Consider the following 20476-nt stretch of genomic DNA (forward strand, 5'->3'; position numbering starts at 1 on the left):
TCAAGACTTTTAGAGAAAGTGAAAAAAAAATTGTGTGAGACTGATGATGGCAGTCAGAGGAGAGAATAACCTCAAATTTACTCTCAGTCCCATAGACTCTGCATCAGAAACACCTTGCGTAAGCGGTTTTTGTAATTTGACTCAAAGATGTCATAATACATTCATAAATGCATATAAATGTTTAAAAATATTAAAAACTTTCAAGGAAATGATAAGCGTTAAACGGGTCATAACTTGTGAACATAACATTGTCTTGTGAAAATGGTCCATTAAGCAGCAAAACTTAATTTCATTTTGATGATAATAATAATTAACGCTTTTTCAGTGCCAAATCAGCATATTAGATTGATTTTGGAAGTATGTGATACTTAAGTAATGGTGCTAAAAATTCAGCTTTGGATAACTTACATTCAAACAATCAAACTGAAAACCATTTGTAACAATATTTTCAAAAAATAAAACATTTTCACTGCATTTGATCAAATAAATGCAACTTTAAAGAATACAAGACACTTCATTAAAAAATATATAAAGTAAAAATCTAAAATGAAAAATAGAGTATGCTGAAAGTGCATGTGAAGCAATGCTATTATAGGCATGATGGGTATTTTTGTGCTTTTACTCAAAAACTGGTGAACCATAAACCAGTGTGTGAGGGAGGGAGAGAGAGAGAGAGAGAGAGAGAGAGAGAGAGAGAGAGAGAGAGAGAGAGAGAGAGAGAGAGAGAGAGACAGAGAGAGAGTGCGAGTAAAATAGAGAAAGAGCGAGAGATAGAGGGGAAACCTGCAGCTCTTCCACTGCATATGAGGGAAAACCCCATCCGAGTGCTGCTACATTGCGCTTTGAGAAAAGAAATCTGCTGTTTTTCACAACACTCTTGTGCTCGAATATTTGCTGTGTTGCAGATGGAAAGTGTGACAAAGGCTTTCATAACGGAACACAGGATGTTTTTTCAGGAAAAGTGTTTTTCAGAACCAATAAATAACAAAAACACAGCATGCCCAGAAAGCTTTTTGGAAAAAAGTGAGAATTTCTTTGCACAACATAACAAAATCATTTCTTTGCAGTACATGACAAAAACACCAAGTGGAATTTAGTTGACATAAATACAGTATAAATTACTAATGGCATTTCTTCTAAGTTTCTAAATAATGTCCTATTGAGCTTTTGTTTTGCATAAAATAACAAAAATGTCATGTTTCATTTAATACCAAAGTTTTAACAGCAGAAGTGTAAATAAATCAACATTTGGCAGAATAACCCTGATGTTCAAATCACAACAAATAAAATCTTTTTTTTATTCTGACCAAACAACATAGATCTATACACTAGATATCGCATATGGGCCCTGAGCATGTGTCAATACCGCCGCCACATTTGTAAAGTGCTCCTTGGACAAAAGTCATTCAACCGCACTAGTCAAGACTAAAGCCAATCTGAAGATGCTAGACTTTTGAGCTGCGTACAGGAGTAATAACGAGCAAACAAAAAAACAAAGCATTTAGACATAACATTTCATAGATAAATTTTTTTTCATAATTGTATGATACAATATTGTATATACATATATGATTTAGATCAGAAAGGTGGATATGCACATTGAGACACTGGGATATCGATGGTTCACATGAGTCGTTCATAACAAAGATTCATTCATAAATGAATCGCTCACTCCGTTCATATTAGAAGTGAAAGCAGGTGTGTTTCAGGACACGGATTAGCTCAAATTAAACAGGGAGTGAGATAATACATTTCCTTGCACACAAACACATGTGATAAAAAACTCTTGTAATATATATATATATATATATATATATATATATATATATATATATATATATATATATATATATATATATATATATACATACATATATATATACATACATACATATACATACATACATACATACATACATACATATATATATATATATATATATATATATATATATATGTATGTATGTATGTATGTATGTATGTATGTATGTATGTATGTATGTATGTATGTATATATGTATGTATATATGAATATATACAAATTAAACAGGGAGTGAGATAATACATTTCCTTGCACACAAACACATGTGATAAAAAACTCTTGTAATATATATATATATATATATATATATATATATATATATATATATATATATATATATATATATATATACATATATACATACATATATATATACATACATACATATACATATATACATACATTCATACATATACATATATACATACATACATATATATATATATATATATATATATATATATATGTATGTATGTATGTATGTATGTATGTATGTATGTATATATGTATGTATATATGTATATATGTATATATATGTGTGTATGTATATATATATATATATATATCTCTGTGGCTCCAGATGGCTAATCCTCCACTGCACTTTGGTCTCACGTTCATTTCAAAGGAGCACTACACTGTACAAGAGTCATCTACTTTAAATATCTATGACCAAACAATGCTATAAAATGCCAGTATTTTTATATGAAATTTAGGACAAATCTTATCAGATCTTCTTAAAATGTTTCATTATGTTATCACAAATGTAAAAAAACTAAAAAGTTACACGCAATTTGCTTAGAAATTCTACATCAACATAACATCAAAATTTATTTACGAACAAATGTTAGAGGAATGCATCTACTATAAATGTGATAAATTAGACTTGTGGTTGCTCTGCAATGACATCTGCACAAACTTGAGGAACTGACTGAGCTGTTCACAGAAAGAAGAAAAAAAAATCCTCAAAATAACTACAAATGGCTATTCATAGCAAATGTTGAGCATTGCCAGCTTCCGAAAGGCATTTTATTTTAACACAGTTTTGTATCTTTTGTAAAATCATTCCAAACACATTACGGGGTTTACTCAAACACGTGCACACATTACTAAAGATGAAGAATGAAGGTAGAAGTGCATTAGGGTTATATGAGGTCTCTGTATATCTTCAATCAATGTGGCGAGGTTTCATTCTGATCATTTCAAACTCATGGCCTCATTACCTGGTTTTTCTCTGTCTTACTCTCAATCTCTTCATCTAGAATGTTTTCAGCTTTCAGTAAGACTGGGACACTCTGTGGTTCCGATACTACACAACAGCGCGGTGTTATTTTGATTTCAGTCAAAAGCCTCTGTGACTGATGAGCATGTCAGAGCAGTGTGAAGGCAGCTGCTATCAACACTCACTTCCTATTCTCTAATATCCTGTCGTGCTGACATCCACCTTCTGCACTGCATTTCAATCTACCATGAATAAACACATACAGTTGAAGGCAAAATTACTAGGCCTCCTGTGAAAGTATTATTCAAATGATTCCCAAGTGATGATTATTGAAGCAAGGACATTGTCACAGCATATTGTTTTTGTCATTTTTTAATGCATTATTTCTTAGTTTTTCTAAAATTAAAGCAGTTTTTAATTTTATTAACAGTTTTCAAAGGTCAATATTATTAGATCCTTTCAGAAATTAGTTTTTTCAACTGGCCACAGAACAAACCACTATTGTTCAATGAGATTAATCTAACTTGAAGTAAAGCCTTTAAACTGAACTTAATACTAGTATCTTGCAAAATAACTAGTTAAATATTATGTACTGTCATCATGACAGGCAAAACAAATTAATTATTAAAACTATTGTTTAAAATGTGTTTAAAATTTCTTCTATAGAGTAGTTAAAGCTAATTAATATAAAGAGGGATGCTAATGCTTATTTATCTGGCCTTTATGGACGTGAAAGTAAATTATTAATAAAAAAAAGTAAAGAGAATAGTATGAAATAAGTGCTTCAGGTCAGTCAGGTTTAAACCTGTCAGCTATCTAAGAAGCATGTGCGAACTGCCAGAAAACTTTATTTTATATGAATAATAAAATCATTTGAAAACATTTAATAGAATACTGATATTTTGGACTTGATTGCTGGTATGAAGAGAGAGAGAAAGATGAGATGAAACATTGTGAGGAAATGAAAAGAATGAGCTTACAGGTTTTGAACTGAAGTCTTCCTTTATGCTTCCAAAAAGATCAGGTGAAGCCAAATCCACAGATAAACTGAAAGAGAAAGACCTCGATATTACACTCAAAACCACTGCAAAATGAAACAGGTCATGACGTTCAGTATTGCCGTTATACAGTTGTTGCTTTTTAAATGTTGCAATGAAAATATTGGATTATATTTTTATGTTAGCATGTTTTTAAATCAAATATAGTATAAAAATAATTTATAACATGCATTTCAAAAACAAATCCTATTTTGGTCTCTGCACTAAATTTACTAAATATTTTTAATATATAGAAACATATTAAATGCAAGTAGTGTCTACATATTAAATGCAAGTAGTGTCTACATATTAAATGCAAGTAGTGTCTACATATTAAATGCAAGTAGTGTCTACATATTAAATGCAAGTAGTGTCTACTTTTATTGTTTCAAATAATAAGTAAACAACAATAATTCAATAACCAAAAAAAACTAAAAAAATAAAATAAAATAATAATAAATAAATAAAACTCCAGAATCACTAACCAAATCAAACTTGTTCTGAAAAACGGTAATAAACAGTTTGATGAAAGGATATAAACATAGTAACACTCACTGAGAGGCTTTGATGTCTCCATCAGTCTTGGTGCTGAGCTGCTCAAGGCACTTAATGAAGACCTAAAACAAGCAAAGATGTTAAAACATTTGGAACCCAGCAGGACTTACATTTACGAGCCTCAAGATACACACACAATAATGCACACTATACCTTCATGATAGAAACACACTGTTCACATGCTTTGTCTTGAACCACATCTAGATTGAAGATCTGTTGACAAAAAGAAACAAATGTGACCCTCAACCACAAAACCAGTCTTGTTTTGCCTGGGTATATTTTTTGCAATAGTCAATAATTATTGGTATGGGTCAAAATTATTGCTTTTTCTTTTACACCCAAAATTTATTCAAATATCAAGTAAAGATCATGTTTCATGAGGACATTTTGTAAGTTTCTTACTGTAAATTTATCAAAACTTACTTTTTGATTAGCAGTATGCATTGATAAGAACTTAATTTGGATAACTTTTAAATGTGTCCCAGTACTTGTTTGTGGCTGGAAGGGCATCGTAAAAAAATATGCCAGAATAGTTGGCGGTTCATTCCGCTGTGGCGACCCCTGATAAATAAGAGACTAAGCTTTAAATAAGAGACAAACTTTAAATGTGATTTTCAAATTTTTTAGGTATTTTTAACCCTCAGATTTTTTTCAAATAATTGTATCTCAGACAAATATTGTCATTTCCATACAACCCATGAATGGAAAGTGTATATATTCAGTTGAACTTGATGTATAAATTTCAGTTTCAAATAATTGACACTTATGACAGACCTAGTGGTCTAGGGTCCCATATATAATTGATTATTCTGTAAGTGATCTATGAGTTTTGTGTGAGGGTTTGTACATTGATCTCTCCAGGTTTACACTCCATGGGCTCTTTCAGAGACTGCAGCATCTGAACCATACACTGCTCAAACTGGGCCGGCTGAAACACACACATACACAGGTTATCTTTAAGCTTTTAACACTGACATTTTAAATCAAATAAACTAGTATAAATCATAAATGATATACCAGTGATGTGATTCCTTCATTGTCCACAACCCAATCTTCTTTTTCAGCAAGTCTCTTTACATCTAAACAACACACAGTTATATCACATTAAATCAGTACATTCAATACACACTTCTCCAACTCTTACATCATCACAAACACACTTTAACTGTGTAAGCTAGCCATTTAAAAGTACAAAACATTTTAGTATTAGTTATAATTTTACTTATTATAACAACAAATGGCTACATTTGCACTTAAGTACAACTATATGGAACCCTAATTTATTTTAAATAAAGTCATACGCAACAAAATTCAAATAATACTTTGCTTCAGAAAGGATGCATGGAATTCTGTTGAATTCTGAGGTTATGAAACTGCTCAGGAAGGTAACTAGCATAATAATAAGTAGTGTTTGCAAATATCTGAATGATTAACTCTATGAATAAAAATAAAATGTAACTCACTAGAGATGACTTTTGTTTTAAAAAGTATCCCAGAGTGGTGAGCTGTTTATATTGAACTGGAATCTACTTAGTCAAGAGCTCTAAAGCTCCCTCTGCTGGTTTCATACAGTGCAGATTATCAGCAAAAGATCAATAAACAGTACATATGAGCCAGTCCATATTAAGATGATTTTTAAAATGATTTTTACACATTTTATTTGGGTAGAAAACCGCAGGAAAAAGTCTCTTTAAAAATGTCATTTGTTGCTAAAAGATTTACAAATAATTCTCATAACACACTTTATATATTTATGTAATTGCATGGTGTTAAACCATGTTGCCTACTCAAGCAATGCTACTATTAAGTAAAATACTAAAGGAAGCATCCAACCGGCAAACAACCCTCTCAAAAATTCGAGATTATAATAATTAAAATACAATTTTGAGCAAGATATCAGAATATTAGAATACTTTCTGAAGGATCATGTGATTGGCTCTATTTCCAGTGAGTTTTGAGCAAATATTGAACAGAATACTTCTGTAAACTCATCCTTTATGAATGTTTAATAGAGCTGAGTGAATGTGTGCTCGTACCCTCTTCAGTGTGCTGTAGTGTGGTCAGCAGGCAGTGCACACGCAGGTCCTGCAGTAAATCCTGAATCACCTGCAGCAGGTCATTAGGAATCTCCAGAGCCGACAGAGCCTCATGACTCAACCTGAGAGAGACCAGAAAAACAAGAATTATATTAAAATATATGAGGAAGATGGATGAATATCTTACTACTACAGGAATAGTCACACATTAATGCAAATGATAATTCTGTTTGCACAACGTTTTCAGATTTTTTTAATACGTTTTGTTTGTTTGTTTACACAACAGGGTTTTTTTTGGATTGAAAATGCATAAATCTGGAACTGAAAATGCAGCTATTGTCATGCCTGAGTCTTGAAAAAAAGGACGTCACGTGCATTTATATATATTTAGAGTAGTAGATTAAAGGCAAGTGCAAACAAACACACAACAATGGAGCTGTATCTGCAATAGTTTTTGTTGCGCTAGTGTTTGCTAATGCTTCAGCAAGTAAACTGTAGATTTATTTTTCATTACAACCAACAGTGGAGGTCCATCATACGCATATGTTTTTGTGGATGTTTAAAAGCACATAGTATTGAAAACCTGTAATTTTTTAAATGCAGGGGAAAAACTTCCATTTTTGGCTACATTGTTGGCTACAGCCTGAGTTTCTTTCTTCTTTTGATCACAAAGGAAGATATACTGATATAGCAGCCATTGACCTCCATAGTATTTTTTGTTCCTACTATGGATTTCAATAGCTGCTGGTTTCTAACATTTGTTGCAATATGTTGTTTTATGTTCAACAGAACAATGAAATTCATAAAAGTTTATTACCACATGTGTGTGACTAAACTACAGTTTTCATTTTACAGTTCCTCAAGTAAATTTTCACTTTTGGTGAACTATCCCCTATCTTTTTAATGCTGAGGCTTACAGATTTTTTCCTCCCCCTCCCTCTCTCTCTCTCTCTCTCTCTCTCTCTCTCTCGCTCTCTAAAACAATTTCAACATGGTGCATTATTCAGGCGACAATAATTTTCAATTTTGATTGAACTATTTTCTGTTTGTCAATAGAAAACTTTGAAGTAGGTCATTTTGTAATGCTCATTTAGATGCATTGATTCCTACATTTCCTCTACAAACTCACACACATACCTGACGGTGTGGATGACCTGTGTGAGCCAGGCTCCAGTGAGCGGGGTTTTGGTGTCCCAGCCTCCATACTGCCTCAGCTGGAGCTCAGTAAGAGAAGAGGGTAACAGAGCACCTCGAACCAACTGCACCAGGCGACGGGTCACCTCCTCAATCATGCCCTACACACATCCAAATGCTCCAATTAAATACATCAAAAAACAAGCTTCACCTAACTGCATTCATTAAAAATGAAAACTGTAATTAAACCTTTATTTCAAAACCCGAAACAATTAAAAATTACATTTTATTAATAGGAAAAAAGGGCGAGGCAGTGGCGAACTAGGTAGTGCTGTCGCCTCACAGCAAGAGGGTCGCTGGTTCGAGCCTCGGCTGGGTTATTTGGCGTTTCTGTGTGGAGTTTGCATGTTCTCCCTGCCTTCACGTGGGTTTCCTCCGGGTGCTCCGGTTTCCCCCACAGTCCAAAGACATGTGGTACAGGTGAACTGGGAAGGCTAAATTGTCCATAGTGTATGAGTGTGAGTGAGTGTGTATGGATGTTTCCCAGAGATGGGTTGCAGCTGGAAGGGCATCCGTTGCGTAAAACGTGCTGGATAAGTTGGCGGTTCATTCCGCTGTGGTGACCCCAGATTAATAAAGGGACTAAGCTGAAAAGAAAATGAATGAATAATGGGAAAAAAAATTGATGGCACCACTGCAATAATCAACAAAAATATAATCTGCTTAGTTTTGACAATTTTATTAACGTGTCTTTTATTAAAATGATTTTGAAATCAATATCATAATCAAGCAGTAATAGGATTATCAAAGGAAGTGTAACTAATCAAAACTGCACAGTACCAAACACAAAAAAACACATTTGCACAATGTACTTTTCCAGGTCAAGGTACACTGCTTTGGTACAGCATGTTGATTGAACTAAAAATACAAACAGATTTAAACATATTTCAAAGAGAGTTGGAAAGTGGTTCAAGCGGTTTAAAGTGGTTTGTAAACAATGACTGTCATGCAGTTTTTTAATGTATTGGTAATGTGTTTTGTATATATATTATAAAGATATTTGTATTGTTTTAGAGTATAAAAAGTCTAACCAGGGACTAAGGCTGCAAATTAACCTTTGGCTAAAAGCTTATATGAGGAGCATCAGCTGCTTTAAACTGTAACAATATTACATTGCATTGTCCCTGTTAAATAAACCTAGTAATTAAAATGTAACAATCAAATTGATTAAATAATGCTTTAAAAACTTAATAAAATTAAAAAAGTATATTACTTTTACCAGCTGTTACCAGGCTTTATTTCATGCTATACAACAATTTTGGTGTCTGAAAATGTTGTGGATTTCAATCTCTACACTAAAATTCTGGAACTATTGTACTGACCTTAAAGTCATTTTGTCTTTGTCTGGCATTCTTCTTCAACTTCTCCACCTGACCAGACTTTTCTCCTGTCTGTTTAAGACAACACAAGCATGAGTTTGAATATATCCACAAGCATGAGTATATACGCAATCAAAACTTTATTGTTCTAAAACTCTGACATAGTTTTGTGTGCATCTACCTCACTGAACAGACTGCCATTGACGTAGGAGATCCAGAGCTTCCAGAAGTTAGGCAGCTGACTGATGACAACATCTGAGAGCTTCTCCACAAACCTGACTTGCTGAGGGCTTTTATAGTGCCAAGCTGGTGAAACAATATGAGATAATATTGTAAAGAGCACAGCAATTCCCTCCTGAAGTGAAAACACCTGACAAATGAGCTTTCTGTTACTTTCACAACTAGTCAACAAAGACATTGATTTCTGTCCTAAATCAACCCTAATTCTGCACTAAGCAACAAAATCAAAAACAAAATCTATTTTTTTTCCATTGTATATTCAGACATGCACTACAATTCAAAAGTTTTTTATGCTCATCAAGTTTGCATTATTTAAAATAAAAAATACATCTAAGCAATCATGTGAATTAATAATGTGAGCTAATATTCTATTTCCCTACATTTTAATATGTAATTTATTTCTGTGATGCCCAAGCTGAATTTAACAGCATCATTACTCCAGTCTTCAGTGTCACATAATCCTTCAGAAATCATTCTGATATACTGATTCGATGCACAAAAACATTTCATAATATTATATATTTTAAGTTCAGAATTACATCTTAAACATTTTGTGGAAAATACACTGTCTTCAGAATGTATAGCTGAAATTGACAAGATTTTTGATATACAAGATTTAACAAAAAAAAAATAGAAGATAATAATCATTAATAAAAATATAAAAAAGATGTCTTAGTCTATATTAATGACTAGTGTTTCCCCTTGGTTGGGGGGTTGGGGGCTGGATTGGCCCATAAACTGCTTCTTATAGCAATGAGTGTATTACAAGAAGTTATATTATTAAATATTCATGTAATGAAAAAAGTAATTAATAATTTAAAAAGTTAATAATTCCAGCCAGCTTTTAGTGGACTTGCAATATTGTCAAAACACAGAACTTTCAGTTGTTATATGTAAAAAGACCTAAATACATGCAGGACCATTCCAATATTTTGCTCGTCTCCAACTATTGACAGCAGATCTCTCAATGAGACAGAGGGGAGAGAGAGGAAATTTGCATTTGCGATATCTTTACTGCTCTATTCATTTAACCTAACAAATGTAATGCTTAGACCATCATTCCTCTTCTTGCGATCTGTTCTCTTTCTCATTCACTCTCGTCGTCATGATTTCCGTGTTTTTTTTGGGGCACAGAGCCGGTATGAATTTGCGAAAGACACACAGAGCTTCCGGGAGAGGTCATAACTAGGCACTGGATAGAGGAGATGCGCAACGAATCTGAAGAGCGGGAAAGGAATGATGCGGGATGTATTTGAGGACCGGGCGGGAGACGCGTGATTCCCGTGAGATTATCATTTGTTTGCAGGCATCCGGGAGTCTCTATGCATATTAACTGTATTTTACATGGAATAAATATAAACAGTAGAGTATGTAGGTCTCCTGTACTCACAGTCATCTTTAGGAGTCTGGAAGCTGCCTCCTCTCTTCACTGGAGCCGAGAGACTGATCCTGTTCAGAACTGAAGAACGATCCAGATCCAACACGACACCACCCACTGACATAAAACAACAAGAAGAATGCTCATACATCAGCTTTTAAAGACATAGCTCACCTGAAAATTAAAACATGTGTTAATTTACTCCTAACCACTTTTGACTTTGTGACTTTTGCTTCAGTAGAACTTTAAAGAAGATTTTAGCTGAAACTGTGGTCATTGGTAAATCATGAATGTGAGTCAATGGCTATGGTACTTTGAGTAGCTCAAAAAAAAAAAAAAAATCATGAACAAAATCCAAGACAGTGGATAAAAAATAATAATATTGTAAATAAATGTTCCGTTTCTTGCATAGACTGATGCTTCATATGTCCTCAGTGTGTCATCAGGAGCCACAGCTATTAAATCAGTTTTGCCTGCACGTGTTTTTATTTACTTTGAAAATGTTATACTGCTTTTCTCCAAATTCCTCCATTTGTTTGTACAGTATAAACGCTAGCAAGCTTTCGCAGTAGGCTAGACTGAAAGATCAATAGTCTAATACTTGCCGACACACTTTCCCTCATTAGAGAAGCAGCTGAAAGTAGTCAAAAGTGAAAAAAAGAGGCACACGTGTCTCCTTTGTCTACTTGTGATCGCATCCTAAAGTGATAGCTTACCCAACAAAGTAAATCCAGTATTTTGAGAAGATATTTTGAAAAACGTTGGTTGCTGGCACCCACTGACCTCCATAGTTGGAAAAAAATACTATGGAAGTCAATGGGTGCCAGCAACCAGCATTCTTCAAAATATCTTCTTTCATGTTCAACAGAAGAAAGAAACTAATGAAGGTTTAAAACCTCATGGAGAAGCGTAAATGATGAGGTAGTTTTAATTTTTGGGTAATCTATGTTTTCAATACAAAGTGTGAACAGGGCGTTAGTTACCAGCCAACATTAACCATTAAGTAACATGTAATACCTCTTCTCTTACAACAGATGGCACTAAAACGCTTTCTGGGGCTCTTGATTACAATGTTGATCTATTCTGAAACACTCAATATGTCCACACAGCGTACACACACACACACACCATGTTTCTCTCTCACACAGATAAAGACATGTACCATTCTTGGACATTTACTCTCTCTTTTGATACAAAAAAAAAAAAAAAATGAGTGCTGGTGTTGATCCAGGTGTCCAATCATCTCCAATGTTTATCTACGCTCCTCTCTCTTCTTGTATTCCCCGATGTCTGTCTGTGTCTCCTGCAAACCCCCCTCAGCTCCGCCACACTATATAGAGCTCTATGGACTTCCTGTTCTCTATAGGGTCACGACCAGACCACACACGGGCTGCTCTCTATATAAACACACTCACACAGAACACACACACACTGCTTTTACTCTGTAGAGAAGCCATCAATTTATTTCAGACTATGTGTGCGTGTGTGTGTGTGTGTGTGTGTGTACCTTTTTGCTCTTTGATAAAATCTTCTTTACAGTTTTGCATCAGCTGGAGGATCCACTTGTGCTGGGCGACGATACACTGCCAAGCGGGGTCACCTGGAGCATGCAGATCTGACAGATATCTGAATAAATATGAGAGAGGGAATCATTTGATTATCGGCCGTTTTGCAATCACAGGTCAATGGGTTGTGGCAATGTTGTTACTAGAAGATGTAATGGCCACTGGATGCTGTTATCTATTGCCATTAGCTTGAATAACTGGTCATAACTTTTTAAAATCTGACCATAATTGAAATGCTTTAGTTTTTGAATCACTTTTATAGGTGGATCAACACAATTGTTGAGTTTTTGTGTGTGCATTAAACAGAATTTACCAAAATGATTATACATAGAAGCATATTATGCTTTAATGTACCAAATAGCATTTGTAAGGATAAAATGCCAAAGTACAGGTGAAATACAGACATCATTATGAAAAAATTAAACATTATGCGATTATGTTAACATTACATTACATTATGTGATGTGCATATTAAAATATACAAAAAAATTAGAGATCACGCCAGGTTTTATTATATTGAAATGATTAAAAACAAATTGATGAGAAATGGGTAAAAGCTACCATTTCGAAGGATTAAATTATAATTTTTTAATTAAAAAAAGCAAATAGTTATTTGAAATTGTAATAACATTTCAGATGGTGAGCATCAGAAACTTCGTTCATATAGTTTAATAATAAATAAACACCTCTTACTTACCCCAGGCTATTCATCAGTACTGTATAAAGTATAATAAAATTCATATTCATAATGGGCTATCCGTAAAGCTAGTGTTTTTTAGCCTATGATAAACTTCCAGTGAAAGGTTAACGTGACTATTTTCAATTTCGATGCTGTAAAAGAAACCGTATGATGTTGTGATGTGATTCTAATATAAGAAGTTAAACAGACTTAGGCATCCATTTGGTTGTTAAATCATAAAAAGAAATGAAAAACTGTCTAAATGCAGGCGCCGTCATTAGCAGCAGGCTGAAAATACAGGGGTAAAATGAATATCCATATTTTTAAAGACATGGCGTGAGAAAATGTAATTTAATGCAGTGCTTCTTGTTTGGTCTGAAACCCACTTTATATCGTATCTCAGACAGGAGGTGAAGATGGCTGTTGTTTTTTTTAAGAAATCAGATCTTGAACGCTGTGATTTTGAATGGGATGACAATTCACCGGAAGCCCTGGGGCTGGCTGACTGTAATTAAAAGTCTGTGTGCACATACCCTATTCAGTTTATTCCTTTAGTTTACTTTCTCACAGAATAAATCATTTTATACTATGTAAAGTAATTCTGCATAAAAGGACCAAGCTTCCTGTACATTTTAGCAAATATTTATGTCCTGATGTATTTCCCAAATTGTAAATGTAACATCTACAGTTTTTTCTCACCTACTGGTAGTCACTAAATTGTTATAAAAACAATTGGTTTATAATGAAATATCTGGGCACACTCAGATTTTATTTTAGTTTTTTTAGAAATTAGTTTGTCACACACCTGATGTAGCGTTTCTGATCATGCAGAGTAGACGGAGTTTCCAGAAGCTTGTCCAAAAGCAGTTTCCTCAGGGCTTCAATGCGAGTCTCCACCTCGGAATACACTATAAACACACATGTGGACAGGCTTCCTTAATATTCACACAATACCCCAGCTAACACAAATGCATATAAACATGCTGAATATTAACATATATGATCAGTCATTATCAGATTACCTTTCTTAAAGACTGGGACCTCTGTGTTGCCGAACAGAGATTTGGCTTTCTCATAATCATTGATGACCACATCATAATCCCCCTGGATGGAAAACAAACAAATACATGACTTGTTTGCTCTAAATGCAGCAACTATTTGTGCAAACACGGTAAAAAAAGCGATACTGTAGAATTTAATTAAACAATATTTTTATGTTTAAATTACATTTATTTAAAAAAATAATTAAAATTTGATTTAATTAATATTTTTAATCTATTTAAACATATAATTACTTCTTGTTAAAATAAAGCAAACTTTTCAGCAGTCAGCGATCACTCAAATCTTCAGTGTCACTTGACTTTTCACAATGTATGCTAAAATGCTTGATTTGGTTCTCAAAAAACATTTTTATTATTATCAATGATGAAAATGAATGCGAAATCTATTTTAGTGGAATCTGTGATGCATTTCAATAAGTCTTTAAATATAATAAAATACACATTCATAGAATTTCTTTAAACACTTTATAAGTGTTGTAAGTATTCATTTTTGCACAGAAAAAAAATTGCAAAATGTAATTTTGCATAAGTTGTGTACATTTTTTAATGTGATGGAATATTTTTTAAGATGATAAATCAATCTAAATCAGGTTTTTGTTGACATTTATTGAGATTTTTTGTTGTTGAAAACATGTGCATTAGGTTGACTGTAAGCAGGGCAAGATTTTTTTGTGACCCTATAACCAGGGTGCGAATTACTAGGGGGTTTAGTAGGGATTGAGCCCCCAATTAATGCTTGATCCCCTCTGAAAGACCTGAAAACAACATGTATGAGGGGTCAGTCCTCTAAATAGTAAGAAATAGTTTGCTCTAATCTGCATCTTAAACACTAACATTACTAATTAAGTAATATATATATATATATATATATATATATATATATATATATATATATATACAAATGACAACCCCTATAATGTATTATACCATTGTAAATGCATAATCACGTCAATTAATCTAAGCTGATAGACAAGGTAAGTGTTCACAAATACTTTTCTTGTAAAAGAGGTGTTTGCTTCTACATATAGCCTAAAAGTACAGTAAAATTAGATGCGTTGTTTGTATAGTTTGACCTCTGAAATGGCTAATCACAGGATATTGTATACGTCAGAATCCACAAACTATCCCAGAAAACACTGACAAATTGAATATGTTGCATTAATAAAATAGATGTCATTTAATTTAATTCACTGAAGCATGAATTACACAAAAGAGTATTACTGAAAAAGTTGACCCCTCCCTGATCATCTATCTATAATTTGCACCCTGCCATGTTCAATATTTTGTTCTTTATTATAGTAATTGTCCTAAAGTGTATTAGCATTACTAGAAAATATTAATACTAAAAATATTAATAATAATAATGCCTTTTTTTCTTCATTGTAACATCCACCACACCCCTATCCGTGCCAAGAATGCCTATGCAAAAATCTGGCCCAGGCTGTAAGGGATGTGATTAGGGGTAAAATATACTACTTTATAAAATGTACAGTGTAGAACTATACCCAAGCTCCCATGAAATGATAAATGTATGTGTGTATGTGTGTGTGTGTTGCCACCTTCTGTATATTGCGTTCAATGTTGAGCGGCAGGTTAAAGAGAAACTTGAATCTCTGGAGAACGTTGAGAGCGTTGCGTGTGGAGTCGGCCTTGTCCTTTCTGCCCAGCACTTCTTGAAACAGAGTGTCAGCAGTTTCACTTGCTCCTGCGAGGAATGAGCAAATGGAAAGAGATGAGAACAGTGTGTAGAAGGGCAACAGCTGATAAAAAGGGTTTTAATCATCCTCGCTCAGCTTCAAATAAATTCAAGATCTCCCTCGTCTTGGGTGGTCGAAGCTATTCTGGATTCCCTTGGTCAGATTTAATAAGATCCAGCCTTCTGGCCACTATAAAACGTCTTGAGTGGGATTGTGATTGGCTGAGAGGGTCAAAAGCAATAAGTGGCTCTGGTAAAAACATACATCTAAATGTACATGTAAAAACGGCTGGTGAGGAGAAAGAGAAGGGGTCGGCGATGAAAGCATGTCAGTGTGTGACTGGTTTATTTGTGTGGCCCGCAGGAAACCAGCGTGTTTATTGACCTACCGTCACATGAGAGAATTGACATGGAGATATGATTGGGATATGAGTGGTTTTAAACACACGCAGAAACATAGCCAGGTCTGCGTGAAATGTGTGGCTTTGATGGTCTGAAGAGAACGCAAACGCAAGACTGACCCTAAATTTAGCCGCTTTGTGGAACCGTGTTCAATTCAGAGCATGTGTTTGGTCTTATGTCTTACTATTGAGGATAGTCTCCAGTCGCTGGGTCATAGAGCCCTCCACCTTCTCAGTACCGTCTGATTCCAGCTTCTGATGGATGGCTAGAGCATTAAAATGAATGAGAGAGAGAGAGAAAAAAAGTGTATTTATAGCACCATTCAAAAGTTTGCAGTAATTATTTGTTTCATTATAAACAAAAGTTGTACTTAAATTCATATTTTAAGTAAATGCTCTTCTTTTGGACTACTTATTACAGTATCTGACTTTTCTTGAACTTTCTTAACGGGCATAGATCATTCAACAATGAAAATTCTTTATTTGTTTCAACCCTTTTTTCTATCTTTTGTTAAACACTAGTTTTGAAGATAGCTGGAAACCTGTAACCACTGACATACATTGTTTTTCCTACTATGGAAGTCGATGGTTTTTCAGTTTCCTTTAAAATATCTTCTTTTGTGTGTAACAGAAGAAAGAAACTCATAAAGGTTTAGAGCCATTTGAGGGCAAGTTGATACATCCACCACAAATAAAATAATTGCGGATGGACATCTTAAACAAAAGCTAAATCATGTAATTTACATTTATTTATTTTCATCCAAAGCTAATTCCAAATCAGGAATGCAGATCCAGCGGTTGATCAATTTCAATTTGATGCAAGATTTGATTAAACTGGCTGCACTATGTTCCAATTACTGGGTCATTCTACATCATTCATTTCCTTTTTGGTTTAGTCCCTTTATTAATCCGGGGTCGCCACAGCGGAATGCCCCGCCAACTTATCCAGCATTTGTTTTACACAGCGGACACCCTTCTAGCTGCAACCCATCACTGGGAAACACCCATACACTCTCATTCACACACATACACTACTATGGACTACTATGGTATATTCACCTATACCGCATGTCTTTGGACTGTAGGGGAAACCGGAGCACCCTGAGGAAACCCACGCCAACATAGGGAGAACATGCAAACTCCACACAGAAATGCCAACTGGCCCAGCTGAGGCTCGAACCAGCGACCTTCTTGCATTGAGGCTATTGTGCTAGCCACTGCGCCATCGTGCAGCCCATTCTACATCAAATCAACCAAATTTCAGAAATTTCCCAACATGAAATTTGTGTGTTTATAAAGAAAGATTTCTATAAATAGTAATGAAAGCCAAAATATTATATGTCATTGATGTAAATTTACATTTACATTTCCAAGTAATCCATTATTTGTAGAGGAGAGTCAAAATGACATTAATTTTATTTTTTGCAAAGAAGGCAAAAAATAATTCTAAAAATCAAAAAATCAAAAATTAAAAAAAAATCAAAAATTCAAAAAATCATCATTTTATTTTTACACAAAGAATGTGAGGGAATATTTAAAATAATATTCTTGAGCCTACAATAAGTTACAAAAGTTCCAATATGTTTTTCATATTAAATCACATTTCAGATGCAGTTTACTGTGTAAAAAAAAGGATGAAAGACCAAAGTACTAATAAACACATGTAAGAAAGAAATTGTGGTGGACAATTCAGGACCTTCAAACATAAACCCAAAAACACACTCTTATTTTGAAATGTCTATAGTTTACTACTCCCAGCTGCTCAGATGAGAATAATGCACCCTTACATCCTTCTACAACATTTTACAATATAAACAGCATAATGTAAACACTGTCGTAAGTCATCAACATTAGACCATAAGCAACCACTTGCCATAAATGTGCGGTATTCATTGATTGCGAAGTGCTCTGAAACCACAAGCCGGCACAGCACGTTATGGCGATGGTTTGACTTTGAACACGTAGTACTCACATTTATTACATTCAATCACAGCCTTTTGAAGTTCAATAATTACATTAGGCTATCATGATGATGATTCCTGTTTTTCCACACTAAATGCTGTAAGAATCTGAATCAGAAGATTTATTGCCAGATATGTTTGGTTTGCACATATGAGGAATTTGCACATGTGAGGTATCTACAGTGTAACAAAATGACAGTGGCGGGACAGAATTAAAAAATAAGTAAATCAAGAACACAAAATAAACAAATTGACAAATGTATGAACAGAAATATTCCTATATATGTATAGTTGAAGTCCGAATTATTTGCCCCCCTTTGAATTTTTTTCTTCTATTTCAAATATTTCCCAAATGATGTTGAACAGAGCAAGGAAATTTTCACAGTGTCTGATAATATTTTTTCTTCTGGAGAAAGTCTTATTTGTTTTATTTAGGCTGGAATAAAAGCAGTTTTAAATTTTTTATGAACTTTTTTGAGGTAAAAATTATTAGCCCCTTTAAGTTTTTTTTTTTTTGACTACAGAACAAACCATCGTTATACAATAACTTGCCTAATTTCCATAACCTGCCTAGTTAACCTATTTAACCTAGTTAAGCCTTTAAATGTCACTTTAAGCTGTATAGAAGTGTCTTGAAAAATGTCTAGTCAAATATTATTTACTGTCATCATGACAAAGATAAAATAAATCAGTTATTAGAAATGAATTATTAAAACTATTATGTTTAGAAATGTGCTGAAAAAAAATCTCTCTCAGAAATTTGGGAAAAAAATAAACAGGGGGGCTAATAATTTTGACTTCAACTATATATATATATATATATATATATATATATATATATATATATATATATATATATATATATATATATATATATATATATATAAAACCGGAAAATTGAAATCTAAACTACAGTATGTCTATAAATAGTGTTGTTGTTCCACTATTATCATTGAAGACCTCTTAAATGATAATTAAGGCTTGTGTGACACCATAAGATAAACCTGAATATATTACATTTTAAAAATCTATTTGATTTTTTTTTAAATATCAGATTTCACCAGTGGTGGTCAGTCTAAAGCACATTTACACTAATAAAACTCAAAGGTTTGGGATCAGTAAGATATTTTGATGCTTTATAAGAAGTCTATTTTACTCAGCAAGGCTTCTTTTAAGCTGTAAAACTGTGAAATATTATTACAATTTAAAATATCTTATTTGTTTTTAATGCAGTTTAAAATGTAATTTATTCCTGTTATTTAATCTGCTTTTTCAGCATAATTACTCCAGTAATTTCAGTGTCACACCATCCTTTATAAATCATTTAATATGATGATCTTAATATGATGATCTGACACTCAAGAAGAATTGATCATTATCAAAAAAGCTTCATATTTCTGTAGAAATACCATTAAAAAGTACAATTTAAGACATTAAACGTTAATTATAAGACTCATAATTATTCTTTAAGAGTATAGGAATCATAAGAATTCTTTACCATTATACGAATTATAGGAATCAAACATTAAAACAAGAATTATTATTAATGATAATTATTATATATTATATTATAATATATGTATTATAATTAAGAGTACCAATAAAAAAAGGAAATCAGCATTTTCGAATGATTTTCTAAGCATAGTTTCACTGAATACTGAAGTAACTTCACCTTTGAATCACAGGAACATATTAATATCTAAAATAATCTGAGAATATAATTATAATATAATCTGATAATGGAAAAGTTATAATACATCTAAATAATATTTTACAATAATGTATTTATAGCATTTCTGATGAAATTATTGCACCCTTGTAGAGGAAAAGACTTCCTTTCGATTAGAAACATACATATAGCATAAATATATAAAGCAGATTTAGATTGGAAGATAAACCTTGACACACAAAACCTAAAAGTCTATTTCCCCCGTGCACATCTGGATTGTGGAGACTTCAGTACACAACGACGTCATGGCTAACCTCCTGTGTGCTTGGCTTCCTCTGTCTCTAAAAGTATGTTTTGACTTCTAGCGGCTAAGTTTTGGGAGTCTTCTCTGGGAATCAGCGCAGCTTCCGTTTGCTGCTCTCTCGTTTCCTCTCAGCACAATGACAACCTTATTACAACCTCATCTAAACATTATGACAACCACGCCTTGTTATCCGTCCCAGCGCCTGTCAATCAGACAGACACACAGTGCTAAGAATAGCCGCTCTGTTTGTCTCAAGACAAGTGACCCCAGACCAGTCCTGTACACACAGACAGATTTGAAAATAGAGTGTGCACTGTGACACTGACCTCTGATCAGGGCA

General features: G+C 33.5%; 1 protein-coding gene across 1 annotated transcript in view; it reads right to left on the minus strand.

Moving 5' to 3' along the window:
• The window catches only part of exoc2 (exocyst complex component 2), a 47392-nt gene that overhangs the window by 7071 nt on the left and 19845 nt on the right, over positions 1-20476 (minus strand). Inside the window, exons 7-21 of the mRNA XM_056481378.1 lie at positions 16388-16468; positions 15665-15810; positions 14067-14148; positions 13850-13952; positions 12308-12426; positions 10813-10917; positions 9364-9488; positions 9186-9254; positions 7807-7964; positions 6670-6791; positions 5651-5712; positions 5481-5561; positions 4787-4846; positions 4634-4695; positions 4022-4088 (exon numbers count right to left, since the gene is read on the minus strand). Coding sequence (XP_056337353.1) covers positions 4022-4088; positions 4634-4695; positions 4787-4846; positions 5481-5561; positions 5651-5712; positions 6670-6791; positions 7807-7964; positions 9186-9254; positions 9364-9488; positions 10813-10917; positions 12308-12426; positions 13850-13952; positions 14067-14148; positions 15665-15810; positions 16388-16468 — 1442 coding nt within the window. The remainder of the gene's footprint in view (positions 1-4021; positions 4089-4633; positions 4696-4786; positions 4847-5480; positions 5562-5650; positions 5713-6669; positions 6792-7806; positions 7965-9185; positions 9255-9363; positions 9489-10812; positions 10918-12307; positions 12427-13849; positions 13953-14066; positions 14149-15664; positions 15811-16387; positions 16469-20476) is intronic.

The sequence above is a fragment of the Danio aesculapii genome, chromosome 20 (assembly GCF_903798145.1).
Source record: "Danio aesculapii chromosome 20, fDanAes4.1, whole genome shotgun sequence".
Classification (NCBI taxonomy): domain Eukaryota; kingdom Metazoa; phylum Chordata; class Actinopteri; order Cypriniformes; family Danionidae; genus Danio; species Danio aesculapii.